This window comes from Opisthocomus hoazin, chromosome 2 (genome assembly GCF_030867145.1).
Source record: "Opisthocomus hoazin isolate bOpiHoa1 chromosome 2, bOpiHoa1.hap1, whole genome shotgun sequence".
Taxonomy (NCBI): Eukaryota; Metazoa; Chordata; class Aves; order Opisthocomiformes; family Opisthocomidae; genus Opisthocomus; species Opisthocomus hoazin.
Genome location: NC_134415.1, coordinates 104520377 through 104533232, shown reverse-complemented (window position 1 = coordinate 104533232; position 12856 = coordinate 104520377). Strand labels below are relative to the sequence as shown.

The 12856-nt window shown below is 40.7% G+C and overlaps 1 protein-coding gene across 5 annotated transcripts in view; it reads left to right on the top strand.

Moving 5' to 3' along the window:
- MLIP (muscular LMNA interacting protein) overlaps positions 1–12856 on the top strand; it is a 118211-nt gene that overhangs the window by 78143 nt on the left and 27212 nt on the right. For all 5 annotated transcript variants that reach the window (XM_075414663.1, XM_075414661.1, XM_075414662.1 and 2 more), the window contains one exon: positions 8568–8693. In XM_075414663.1, the coding sequence (XP_075270778.1) occupies positions 8568–8693 (126 nt within the window). The remainder of the gene's footprint in view (positions 1–8567; positions 8694–12856) is intronic.

Genomic DNA, 12856 nt, shown 5'->3' with positions numbered 1-12856 from the left:
TGAGAGATTTTCACCGTTGTATTTCAGCTAATGGAACTTTAGGGACTTCCTGAATCAATTTCTTCAGTTTAATAATCTTTGGTCATTTCTTCTTTCATGATTTTTTCCAGTTACTTTTTGAATCTTGTTATGCTTTGGTTTCTACAACATTTGTGGAAATAAGGTTTAATTTTTAGTTATGTGTGAAACTACTTCATTTCTTTGTTTTAAACCTACTGCTTGACTTCAGTTCCTGTGCTGAAACAGCAAATAATTGTTCTTTCTTCACTTTCCAAATCATATTAATGATTTTCTAGATATTAACCATAATACCCTATCAGTCACCTCTTTTCCATACAAAGAATGTCAAAATTGCTTGATCACTCTTTGAGAAGTACGGATACTGTCCCGTATTATTGATGATCCTTGTTGCACTTTTCTGTATCTTTTTCAGGTTTCTGTTTTTGAGACTGGGAGACTAAACCCATAAACTGATCTTTTCTAGCTCTGAACACAGCACTTCCTATTTGCATGATAACATGATAAGGTTCTTTACTGTTATCTCTATTCCTTTCTTAACAATTTCTAGTCATTTACTTAGGTTTTCTTACTTGTATTGAGCAGTAAGCCGATGTTTGCACAGAACTGTGTACAGTAAACCAAAGATACATTTTCTGAGTAGTAAGAGCTAGCTTCTGAGCTAACTAGTTCATTACTGGATTTGTAAATTTAGGATGTAGTTTAGTTTTTCCCTGTGAAAAGTGTCAATGTTGAATTCAATTGTTTCACCTGTTTTTTTATCATTCACTCACTCAATATCGTAAGATCTATCTGCAATTCTTTGCACTGATATTTTGATTTCACTCCTCTGAATGATTCAGTATTACTAGCAAACTTTGTCACCTTCTAGCCACTCTTTTCTAGCTGATGTACATCCATTTTTCAAAGCCCAGATTCCAGAACATGTTTCTGAGGAACTCTGTGACTTCCCTCCACTGTGAAATTTAAGCACTTGTTCCAACCTTTTGCTTCCTATCTTTTAGCTGGTCCACAGGAAATACTCTCTTTTACTTTGTAGCGGTTTCATTTCCTTAGTGAACCCTGCTGAAAGACCTTCACCTAAGCCTTTGGAAATCCATATGCAGCATTTTGTTATCCCTGGTCATACATTTAGGGACCTGGTGGGAAAAAAACACGAACACTGAGCCTCACGTATGATGGTCTGTGGATTCCCACTTGGTTTTATCTAATGTGTGCTCCTAGATGCCCAAAGATGCTCGTATTGCGAGTTTTAAACATAACCTGCATCTGCTGTATCAGCCAGTTTTCTTGCATCACTGACTCTTTAAAATAAACGTGGAAGATTTATCAGGCATAAGTGCCCTTTCAAAGGCCAGTCCCTATCGTTTGTCCATATGCATACTAATTCCGTTCTTTAGTATAGTTTGCTCCTACTGCTTTGCACAGCTTGACATGTCACACACAATGATTTGTGATTTCTGGTCCTCTTCAGGATTCTGTAGTAAGACCTGCCCTATAGATGCCACTTCTCATTCTTCTGGTGCTGATTATGTGTGAAGTTAAATAACAGAATTCAAAATGTGTCAATTTCATGCTGGAATTTTTTTACAACTTTGTTTGTTCCTTGCACTTTATTTTTTCATGTTATTGATTTATTCTCAAATCTCTCTTATTGACACTGTACTTGAGACAGTTCCTCCAAATTGTTTCTGTGGCAGTGAGAACTTCACTAGGTCTTCTTGTGAGAAAAGCTGAAGTGAGGACTTAAATTGCAGCCTTGGTCTCCTTTGTGCATTTTTTTAATGTCTTGATTATATCTACCAGCCCCGTAGACTTTTAGTTGTAAGGAAATTTAGCAAGTTTTTTTCTCAAAGTCATACTTGGGCTAATCTACGACATTTTTATACAATGGTATAAATTTTCTTTCTTTTTTTTCCCATTTTTTTTCTTCTTGATTGATTTTGAACACATATTTCTGTCTTTGAAGCCTTTTCCTCCATATTCCTTTTTTCAGTTTTTTGCACTGCACTGTGAACATCCCAGACTTTACTGACCTCTTAAACTCTTCTTCTAAGCTGATGCACACCTTCTCTGAAATGTTGCTGTCTTAAGCAGTATTCTGGTCAGTTCTAAAAATTTCATCCTTTTGGCAGCTCCTTTCATTTATTTTTTAAGATTTTTTTTATAGCTCTTGTAAGTATTTAATTATCTATTTTATCTTCCCTGTTTTAAACTGCAATCACTACAGTGTTTTTTGTTCAGACAGCAATGCTGTCTCTGAGCAGATTGTGATCTCTTTTCATAAATAAGGATTCTTCAACAGTAACATTTTTACTTAGAAATTTTGCATCATTTATCATTTGGTGAACTACTTCTCTTCTGGAGTCTCTGATGAGCTCTACCAGGGACAGATTATTTATGGTGATCAGAAATGTTGTATCTGTACCTCTCAACTACGTGACTTTTATCCAATAGATAGGTGAAACATTAGGCTTGCCACCATGACTCTCCTCAACAGATTTTCTACTCTTTTAAAAGATAACTATGAATGACTCATGACAACAAAGTGCAAAGCCATGTCCAGCACACCAACACGACACACAATAGTGCCATTATCATTAACAATAACTTTTTATTTATATATCGTGCAAATAAGGCAAAATTCACACGGGGCCAGTCCTGCATGCCTTGATATCATTGTTCTAGGTCTTTTTGGTTTAGACATTTTAAGGCTGTATTAGTCATCCATGGGTTTTGAGTATGCAATGGAAGGATTTATAAAAAAATATTTATATAATTTATAATTTATTTATATAAAAAATTGTAGAAGAGGAGTCACAGAATCACAGAATGACAGAATCACAGAATAGTAGGGGTTGGAAGGGACCTCTGTGGGTCATCTAGTCCAACCCTCCTGCCGAAGCAGGGTCACCTACAGCAAGCTGCACAGGACCTTGTCCAGGCGGGTCTTGAATATCTCCAGAGAAGGAGACTCCACAACCTCCCTGGGCAGCCTGTTCCAGTGCTCCATCACCCTCAGAGGGAAGAAGTTCTTCCTCATGTTCAGATGGAACTTCCTGTGCCTCAGTTTGTGCCCATTGCCCCTTGTCCTGTCACTGGGCACCACTGAAAAGAGCTTGTCCCCATCCTCCTGACACCCACCCTGAAGATATTTATAAGCATTTATAAGGTCCCCTCGCAGCCTTCTCTTCTTCAGGCTGAACAAGACCAGTTCCCTCGGCCTCTCCTCGTAGGGGAGATGTTCCAGTCCCCTCATCATCCTCGTAGCCCTCCGCTGGACTCTCTCCAGTAGCTCTTCATCTTTCTTGAACTGGGGAGCCCAGAACTGGACACAGTACTCCAGATGAGGCCTCACTAGGGCAGTGTAGAGGGGAAGGAGAACCTCCCTCGTCCTGCTGGCCACACTCTTCTTGATGCACCCCAGGATGCCATTGGCTTTCTTGGCAGCCAGGGCACGCTGCTGGCTCATGGTTAACCTGTCGTCCACCAGGACACCCAGGTTTAGATGATAGTAACAGAAGGAACACAGTGCAGTTTCTTGCATGAAGAGGATTGTGGACAGTAATTGTAGGGACTTGAGGATGGACAGAGGGTGAGTTCAAGCATCTGAAAGGAAGAAAAACACAGAACAATTCTCATGGTCTGGTCCAGGGGCTAAACTGGAGTGTTTCAGTTAAGCTATAGAAATATGTGTAGATATTATTTTGTTCTGTAGTATTTTAGATGTGACTTGGGAGCTTGAAGTATTTTTTCTTTAATTAATTCATTTTGGAGCACAGGCATTGCTGAGGTTCCTGTATTTCCTACGTTTAAAGCTACTGAGCTCAAAGTTCCATGAAATGAATTAAACTATGGTTGAGAATATGACACCTCAAGAATTTTGACGTGTTTACTTCAAAGTAAAATAGTACTAAATTCAGCATCTTTTAAGATCCCCTTCAGGTCAGAATTACATCAAATATAGCATAGCTGTCAGGTCCAGCATATCAGGGTCATGGGTACATCTGTCCACCTAAAATGATTTCCTGGCCTTTGAGCACTGATAAATGACTGCTGGAAGGCAATATTTGCCATGGGTCTACATTTGTACTTTGTCAAGCACCAAAGTGCAGGCACTGCTGAAGTGAAATGTGTCGGTTATACTGATGAGTGGTCCACCACACAGAAAAGTAGGAAATCAAAGAGATTCCTGGTGTACCAAATTAAAATGTGGGTGAAGGGAACTTAAATGTGCTAAAATAGTTTCCTGTAGAAAAGGAAGGAAGCAGAGAGGGAAGTGGAGAGCAGCGTCAGCACTAAGGGCTTGCCCTTAGCCCCCTCCTTGCCACCAGCCTGGGCAGTGAGCAGGGCCTGGGCAAACTCTCTCCCTTTTCCAGTCCCTTTTGCCCAGAAGAGCAGCAGAGGTGAGCCTCTCCTTCACACTGCTTTTATGGTGGGTCTGTCCATTTTCTCCAGCTGTTGAGAAAAAGACTCATCCCTGTACTGATTTTAGCTTTGGTTTAGTTTAGCACAGAGTGGAAAGCATGATACAGTATAGTATCAGACATCTTGTTGAAAATTCAACTTTTTCTTCAAATGCGAATATTTCAGCATGAACAAAATAAAGACAACCTGAATTTCAAACAGGTGACTCTCCTTCTTCTCTATGCTCTAGTGTGAGACCTGCTGCTGCTCCAGCATGGAGGTGGAGAAAGTCATTATCCTTCCTTCCTCTGCTTTTCAAGAGAAAATCCATTTAACCACAATTATATCCCTTAACACCTTCAAATGTACTAAAGGAGCACTTCGTTGTAGACTGAGACACTGCCTGGAGTGTTTTATTGCATTATTGCAAGTGTAAGGCCTCTACAAGGGAAAATAAACTAATATGTTCAATAACGTATTTCCCTTCGTGAAGACTAATTTGTGGCAGAAAAGAAATAGAAGCGGAATATTTTAAGGTGATTCACAGTTCAACTAGACAAAGCATCTATGTTTGCATTGTTAGGGCAAGAAATATCTTTGCTGACAGTGGAAACTGCAGTGCTCCTTCATGAAAAAAGACCCGGTTCCTCACTATTTGAAATCAGGTGCTTTCAACGGCTGAGGTGACTCTGGCTTCTCAGTGCTGACAGGAGGAGACTGCATTGGCTGAGGCATGCTGCACTGCATACTTGCCCCATCTGCCTCAGGGTCCCTTTCTCCACAACTAATGAGTTTGTTGGAAAGGACTGGGAACGATTCTTCTCCATGAGGGAATGCTTTGGTTATCCAATTTGGAGCACAAGGCTTCAAAGACTGCAAGAGACTATTTGTGAAGAAAAGTTGGACATCAAGGCTATGCAGGCAAATGGATAGACTTGGTGCTTGCTATTTGTCAAGCGAGGTCTGATGGACTCAGAGCAGAAAGGAAAGAAAGAGGGCAGCTAACTCTTTTATCCCAAGCCTAGCTCTCCTGTTTTGTTATATATTTTAATCTGATCATGTTATATTTTTGTTAATAATTTGCCTGGTTGTCACAGAGGCAGGCTGCTTCAAAACAGCACTGCATTGAAAACACATTAAAAAACCAATTCCTTGTTAATCATTAAGAGGCAACCTTCCTGTTTACAGGAAAGCTGTTCAGGTATCAGCAATGACTTAATGTCTGTGTAGTGACACAGAGCTCCACAAACAGTGACTGCAGTCATTGCTAGCTATTGAAGAAGGGTCTGGCCTTGCACAGTTTGGGGATCTTTGAACGCTCTGGATAAGGGGAAGTGGCAGGGACGCGGGTAGGAGCAACGTGAGACTCGGAGGCTTTTAGGCCTCTGCTGAGAGGAACGGGGTTGCAACTGGGACTTTACTCATGAGTGTCAGCATGATCTTAGGGAAAACCAGTGTGATAATAACAGAAAAAAATTAGAGGTAAATGCACCCAGGCACCCTCTGACGAGAAGTTCAGTCTTTTGACTTTTGAAGCAAATATCATTCAAGGTGATTGTCATAGAGCCAAAATATCCTCTGTCCCTGAAGAAGGGTGGCCGTGTCCATACTACCTATCGAGACACATCCTGGCCCAGCCTATCCTCCTATTGCTGGCTGTGTGCCTGCTAACCTGGGCCAAAACTGTACCAGGGAGTACCCTGGCACCAAATCAGTACGACTGATTATGGGTCTTGTGTTTCGGCCCTGCATAGTGTGCTATAAGGCTGCAGCCATATGATGGCAGCTCATTGCTACCATAACAGCCTTTACCATTTTTGAGTGCTGTTGTAGGAAGACCAACACTTTCCTCGGCAAAACTAAGTTTTAGCTTGTTTCTCAGCAGTGTCGGTTGTGTCACCTGCTATCAAAGAAAGAGTTCAAGTTTTTAGTTTTGGATCAAAGATTTTATATAGTTTGTCAGGGAGCTAATAAAGTATTTCAAATTCTGGTTGCTGGCTGACATATGCCACTTTGTTAGCAGAGTCAGACATAAACATATGACTCAGTCTGCACTTGAGTGCGTGATGTTGTTTAGAAAATGCTTCCTTAAAAGCATTTCTATGGTGTGCTTTTGGAAGAGGTTTCCTGTATAAAGAGAGTAGCTTGTCCTTGATGATTTCAGGTACTTCAATGGCCTTTTAACTGTGTGGTTACATGGTGTGGAGGAGTGCTAGAAGGCCACAGGTCCTTTGTCTGTGTAATGATGACTTGATAACAACTGTAGCTTTCTTTTTACTTTTTGTATTTACCTTTCTGTTGAAAGCTGGGAGTCTTCCACTTTTACAAACTCTCCTCAGAAATCTTGGAGAGGAAAATAAGTGTTTTATGGTGAATCCTACAAAGAATTAGTCATGACCTACGGACTAGAAATTCATTAAATGAGCACCGCATCTTTCACTAAGTTGACCTTCTTAATGAAAAAGTTTTTAATACAACTTGGCAATTATTAGTCTTTTAAAAAAATTAATATCACCTCATGGCTGATTTTTTGCTTTCAGTCGAACATGTTTCTTCCTATTGGAGGAGGCAGATGAAAAGGCCCTCACCTGTGGAAAGGAGGGAGGGGATAAAACACAAAGTTAACAAAAGATAACTGGGCCTTGCTCTTCCCAGGCATGTTGTGCTCCTCCCCACCTCTGCTGCCTTCAACGCAGCCCCTGGGCACTGTTCTGTCCTTTCCTAGGAAGCACAAGGCTTGGGGACACCTCCCACCTCCTGCACCTTACCCTGTGATGGGCACTCCTCTTGCCCTGTCCTTGCTGGATGCCTGCAGATCTTATTTCAGAGTGGTCGGCAACTCAGTTTACATGATGCATCCAGCAATCTCAGCTGCATCATTTTAAGCTTACTTTCACAGTAAGCTTCTCTTTTTTGCAGACAGACTTCTGAGGTATATTGGTCTTGTAAATAGGCAGCATGGTGTTATTAAGTGTACGTAGTCTAAATCTTACAAAGAAATCTAATAGTGAGTTGAGTTTCTTTGTATTTTTAGATCCTGTTGGGTACTGAGGATGAGGGGCTGTGAGAAAGTAGCTATTTCTCAGTCCCGGCTGGGCAAGCTGCCCCTCTGGGCTCAACGGCACAAGTTGCTCAGCAGCAGTCCTTTTGTTATCTATAGCAGCTGCGACAAAGACCACCCATTTTCTATGGGGTAGCCCTAACAGAGAAGAATATAATTGACTTACTTAAAAGTTTGAATTCAATCACAGGCCCCTCCAGGACTTCAGTACTTACCAAATTCCAGTGACAATGTACACTTTTTTCTTCCTTTTCTTTGCTTACTGAGCAAGTTTTCTATTTTAAAATTATCCCCTAGCCTCTGTTTAGAGTTTATGCCACAATGCATCATGTCAGACTTTACTGTAAGAATTCTGAAAATCACAGATGCACTAAATTGACAAGTTAATAGCCAATTTTTTGGTTGGCTGGTAGCTAACCAAGCAATTTTTTCTTGATTAAATAATCCGATTTGTCTGAAATGAGGGGTATCACATACCCATGCTGATTAAATTCTCTAAAATTGTACTTTTCCAAGTGAACTCTCAAAGATACTATCAAAATCCAGCATGCAATCACTGGTACTATTCCCCAGAAAGGCTTTCCTGCAATGAGTTGCTGCCTGGCTGTAAGTTAACAGCATCACATGTTGCCCTTCCTTGTTTCATAGTTACTGTTTTGAGGAGCCTGAAAAGAAGTTTTGCAACATGGAAGCAGACGTGTGGCTGTGCGTGAAGTGTGACTTGATGAACTTATCAAGATGCAGCTGAACAGCTAGCAAAAAACAGCCAGCAAAACCCACAAACTGTAGTCTGACAGCCCAGCATCTATTTTTGTGTTGGTAACAAACAGATGTCAGTGATGAGGTTCTGTGCATGAAAACAGCTTTTGCCATTTTTGTCTACAATTTTTGTCAACAGTAGGGCAGGCAGCATGACACCTGAATAATTTTGGTGGTGAAATATGTTATTAATAAAATTTTCAAAAATCTAGTCACTACAGCCCCACTGGAATTGACTTGTCTAACAAATATTCTGTAAATTGTAAAGTATTTTATTTTGTTTTTTTCCATCTCTCTTCTTCTGTGTGTGCTGTGGGTCAAGACAAAACCTGGTGTCATTCGTCCCGTACTGGTGAAAGGAAAGAGTGCACAGCAAAAGGAGGAGCCCTATCAACCCAATCCTTTTAAAAAATACCTTGAAGAAATCAGTGATCAAGACACTGAGCAGGTGAGTAACTCTCGTTCTGAAGGATTTTGTAGCCTTAGCTAGTTTTCTTAAAGGTCATGGAATAATCTTAGATCCTTATTTTGCTCTGGTCTCTTCTTTTTTTTGCAAAGTTAGATGATTTCCTGATGGGCACCTGGCTCCTGGAGGAGATTCTCCAGGCTGGAGATGGGCAGTTGGGCTTTCTACAGGGATTTTTTTTTTTGGTGATCTACATACCTTTGTGTTGAGGAGAGGATGTTCTTATGATGTCCGTAGGAAACACTGTACAAAAGAAAGTGGAAATCTTGCACTTCCCTGTCACGCAGGTGTCTGGATCAGATCTACTAGAAAGTGCTTCCTCCATTTGGGGTCCAGACCTGAATCCTCTCTAAAGAGAAATAAGGACACCAAGGACTGGGCAAGGTTCACTTCTGCCTCTCCAAGGGAGGCTGCAGAGGAGCCCCAGTGAGCTTCTGTGTCACTCCCCAGCACATGGCTTCCCCAGGTCTATATTTACATCCCTCCACAGCTTGAGGGATCTGCTCTTCTACGACACACAAAGAGCATGAACGGGCAGTCCATGGGGAAGAAAAAATGCTGTCCTCTCCCACAGACCTCTGCATAAAGCCATAGGATCACTTTGCAAAAACACATCTTGAACTTTGCTGACCTGTGTGAGGCACTATCTCAGAGAAATCCCTGACAAATGATTCTGTCGGCATTTTCTTGTGCATTTGTGTTTGTGTGCATTACTGTGAACTAAACCTTAACTGCAATACATAATCTGAATGTCCCTGTAGGAGCTTATTGTTAACCTGTCCAGTATATTCTGAATCTTGCATCTGGAGGGTTGGAAAATGAAGCCAGTAGTTCTCTTGCCAGACATGATATGAGTAAAATACTTTACTAATTGAATTTCTCTTACTTGTATGCCTCTCTAGTCACATTAGAGAGACACTTCAGCAGTGACAGTCCTCTCTTCTTCCTTTTATAATTGATTTTTTTTAAGATTTTCATTTTAGTTCTTTCCATTTCTCCTCATAGCTCTGATGTGCTGACGTTCCCAGCATTTCTCAAGAGTACTGCAGCATTACAAACAAAGAAAGATTTATTTGTTGTATCAGTGGGTTCCAGAAACACATATGGCTGGAGTCAGAAGGTTTCTTATTTTATTGGTTTCCATAAAATGTAGAGTTTCTGCATAATATAAGAAAAAATGAATACAAATTATTATTTAAAATTTGTGTCTGAACCTCTGAGGTTGACAGTGAATATTTGACTTCAGAGACTATGTGTGAGTTCATACAGGGTTTTTCAACTTACTGAAAGCCGCCTGATGCCCAGGCACTGTGCTGCCATTTGACTGGGATGAAAGCGGCGGAGAGCTCATTGGGAGCTGCTACTAGAGAACTTCTGGTCTAGGCCACCTCAGCAGGACCTCACTGCAAAGGCAAGGGGCAGCTCATACCTCCCTTTCATCAGGGCTGGGCATTGATTCTGCTGGATATAGTTTTTCTCATGAAAAAATGATGCAGTCACCAAACTTTATATCTTCAGGCAAATACAAACCTGGGTTTAGTGCCATACTCAGAAGCTTTCTGACATTTGAAGCTAATTGTGAAAACAAATCAACTTACAAATTATCAATTTCTTAGTGAAAGTAATTACTGAAGTACTGAGGGTGTAATAAGTCCATGAATAAATGTGGTTGTTATGACAAAAGCCAATTCTTTAAATATAAAATCTATGTACTAAAATTAACTAAAAAAATAGTGACTGACTTTGATATGTGGAAAAGTTAATGTCACAATTAATATGTTCAGTTTGGCTTGCTTTATTTAAAAGAACAACGTCATATGCTTTGAAGTACTGATAAATTGGTATTTTTATCCTAACCCAAGAAATACCACAGGTTGCTGTAAACCACTTGTTATTTTGGGAGATCTCTGTTAAGACATCTTTATTCTGAAAAAGCAGGTACTTAGACCTGTATTCAGATGGATGCACTGACTTAGCAGAAACTGGTTTTGTTTGTATGAGACATGACTATATGATTCTAGTGGTGGTCTAACACAAGGATTAATAGTATAATAATAGCCAGATCTGGGGAGAACGCTGAAGTGCTGAACATGACAGCACATGCTTCTGATTTTGCTCTTGCCTCTCAGAGTAGGTTTATGGTGCTGATATAAGTCCCTCATGAGTAGAGGAGACTTGAGTGCCCGCATGAGGATGTTCACAACTTTACAGCATCAGTGAAACTCTCCTGAGGTGCCTGTAAGAGGGATATAGCACTGCCTGTGGAAATGGGCTCTGTGCCCAGACAACAGCTTGAAAATTGCAGTGGTTTTCTCTACCCACAGGGCTGTTAGCCTATAAGGACACTCATTCTCTCTCTTCATCTGCTCTCAGCAGTTAGCATTTTTGGCTGCGCAGTGGCTGACTTCCAATGAGTGGGAGGTGTTCCTACCAATATTACCCCAAAATCAGGTAAAATGACTGCTTTCATGGAACGTGAGAGCTGTGGATTAGAACTAGGAGGCTAGCAGCTAGGCTTTCTGCTTTCTGTGGAATAGCTAGTGCTGGTCCACTTGTCCTCAAAGAAGACCTTAGCAGGCATCTACTGTGACTGAGGGCAGAAGTGCTCATACTGTTACTGATTTTCCCTGGCTTTCTTTGGAGATTTTCCCATTTCTGCTGGGAGATTCAACTCCTAAGTTTCTGTTCTCTCCCTCTCTCTGCGTTTTCTTTTACTTTCTTTCTAATACCATTGCCAACAACATCCTCCTTGGCTGATGTTGCTGCCTCTCCTTCACCCAGTCTATCCTGAAAGGACATACCCTTTTGGGCTCCATCTTCGTAGATGGTACAGACTAGATGATGTTCCAGATGGCATCAGCTTTATTAACTTCCCTTTTCTGATTTTTCTTAGACCTCCGCAGTACCTCCCCTCCATGCCACACAGTGTGACAGTGAGCACTGGTGACTATGTGGGTGACATTGAGTCTGAGACATAATGATGCAGCCAGACGTAACTGTTGACCTTCAGCTTCATGTTCCCATGTTGAACACACTTTTTTTGCACAACAGAGAGTAGCTTGTTTGCTTTTCACTTCATTAAGAAATGTCCCCATGTGGAAAAGCCCATTTCCCTTGAAAAAAAAGAGTAATTTTTGCTTTAACAGGCAGCTGTTCTCATGCAGATAATCCAAAGTGATGGATGGAGATAAAAAGAGATTTCTAAACTAGTGAAGATCATCTGGAAAGGATGTAGCCCAGCTCACAGATAGCTTTTTTTATCTGTGTTCTGGGTACGCTGTATGTAGATTGAAACTGGTGTGCCAATAAAATTTATAAACCAGGGAAAAATCCCATTTTATTTTGGCTTGTTCTCAAATTAGCTTGTGCTGCCGCCTTCTTTTTTTTTTTTTTTTTCCTTGCAGATATATACAGCTTGTAGCACTGGCTATTCGGTGGATATCCTGCCTTCAAACAGTTTTTACAGACAGTGTGTAGTATTTCTCAGGTTCCAGTCTGACAGTGTTAAGCTTCCCACATTTTTAAATGCCCTTACTGGAGATGGTAATTTCCCCATCGTCAGAAAGATTTTTTTTTTCCTGTTGCTTAGTACATTTCAGTAATGTTTCAGGAATTTTTAAAGTATGCTCCAATTTGTTCAAAAGAGCACCATAAAACATACTGGAAGTATAAAAGCTGTGCTGATGTGATGGCTTCATTAAAATTTTCATTTGAAACTGGAGAAACAAAATCTTTTCAGGGGAAAAAACAGGGCATTTTGTTACATAGTAATATGAAAACAACTCGTAATAAATGTTAGAGAATTCGTGCACTTGAAAATATTTGTTAACAAGAATTTACATAAGCTCCTTTGTCATTAAAGAAAAAAACACTTTGGGCAGTGGAAGAGAAAGATAAGTATGAACTAAAGAGATATTAATTACATCTGGCATGAAGCTGTGAGGCCAGTTTGCCAAGGTTTATCTTTAATAGAAGTAGGGCTGCTGCCTCTGAGGAGGAGAGGCAGGAGGAAAGGTCGGCGTGAAGCGTCTGCTGCCTGGTCCCCTTCCAGGCGCTCTCGCTGCTGCTGGGCTCTGATCTGCTTGTTTGCTCACGCTCACTCTTTCAGCGGGTGATACATTAGCTTGTGGTGGAACTAATCACAG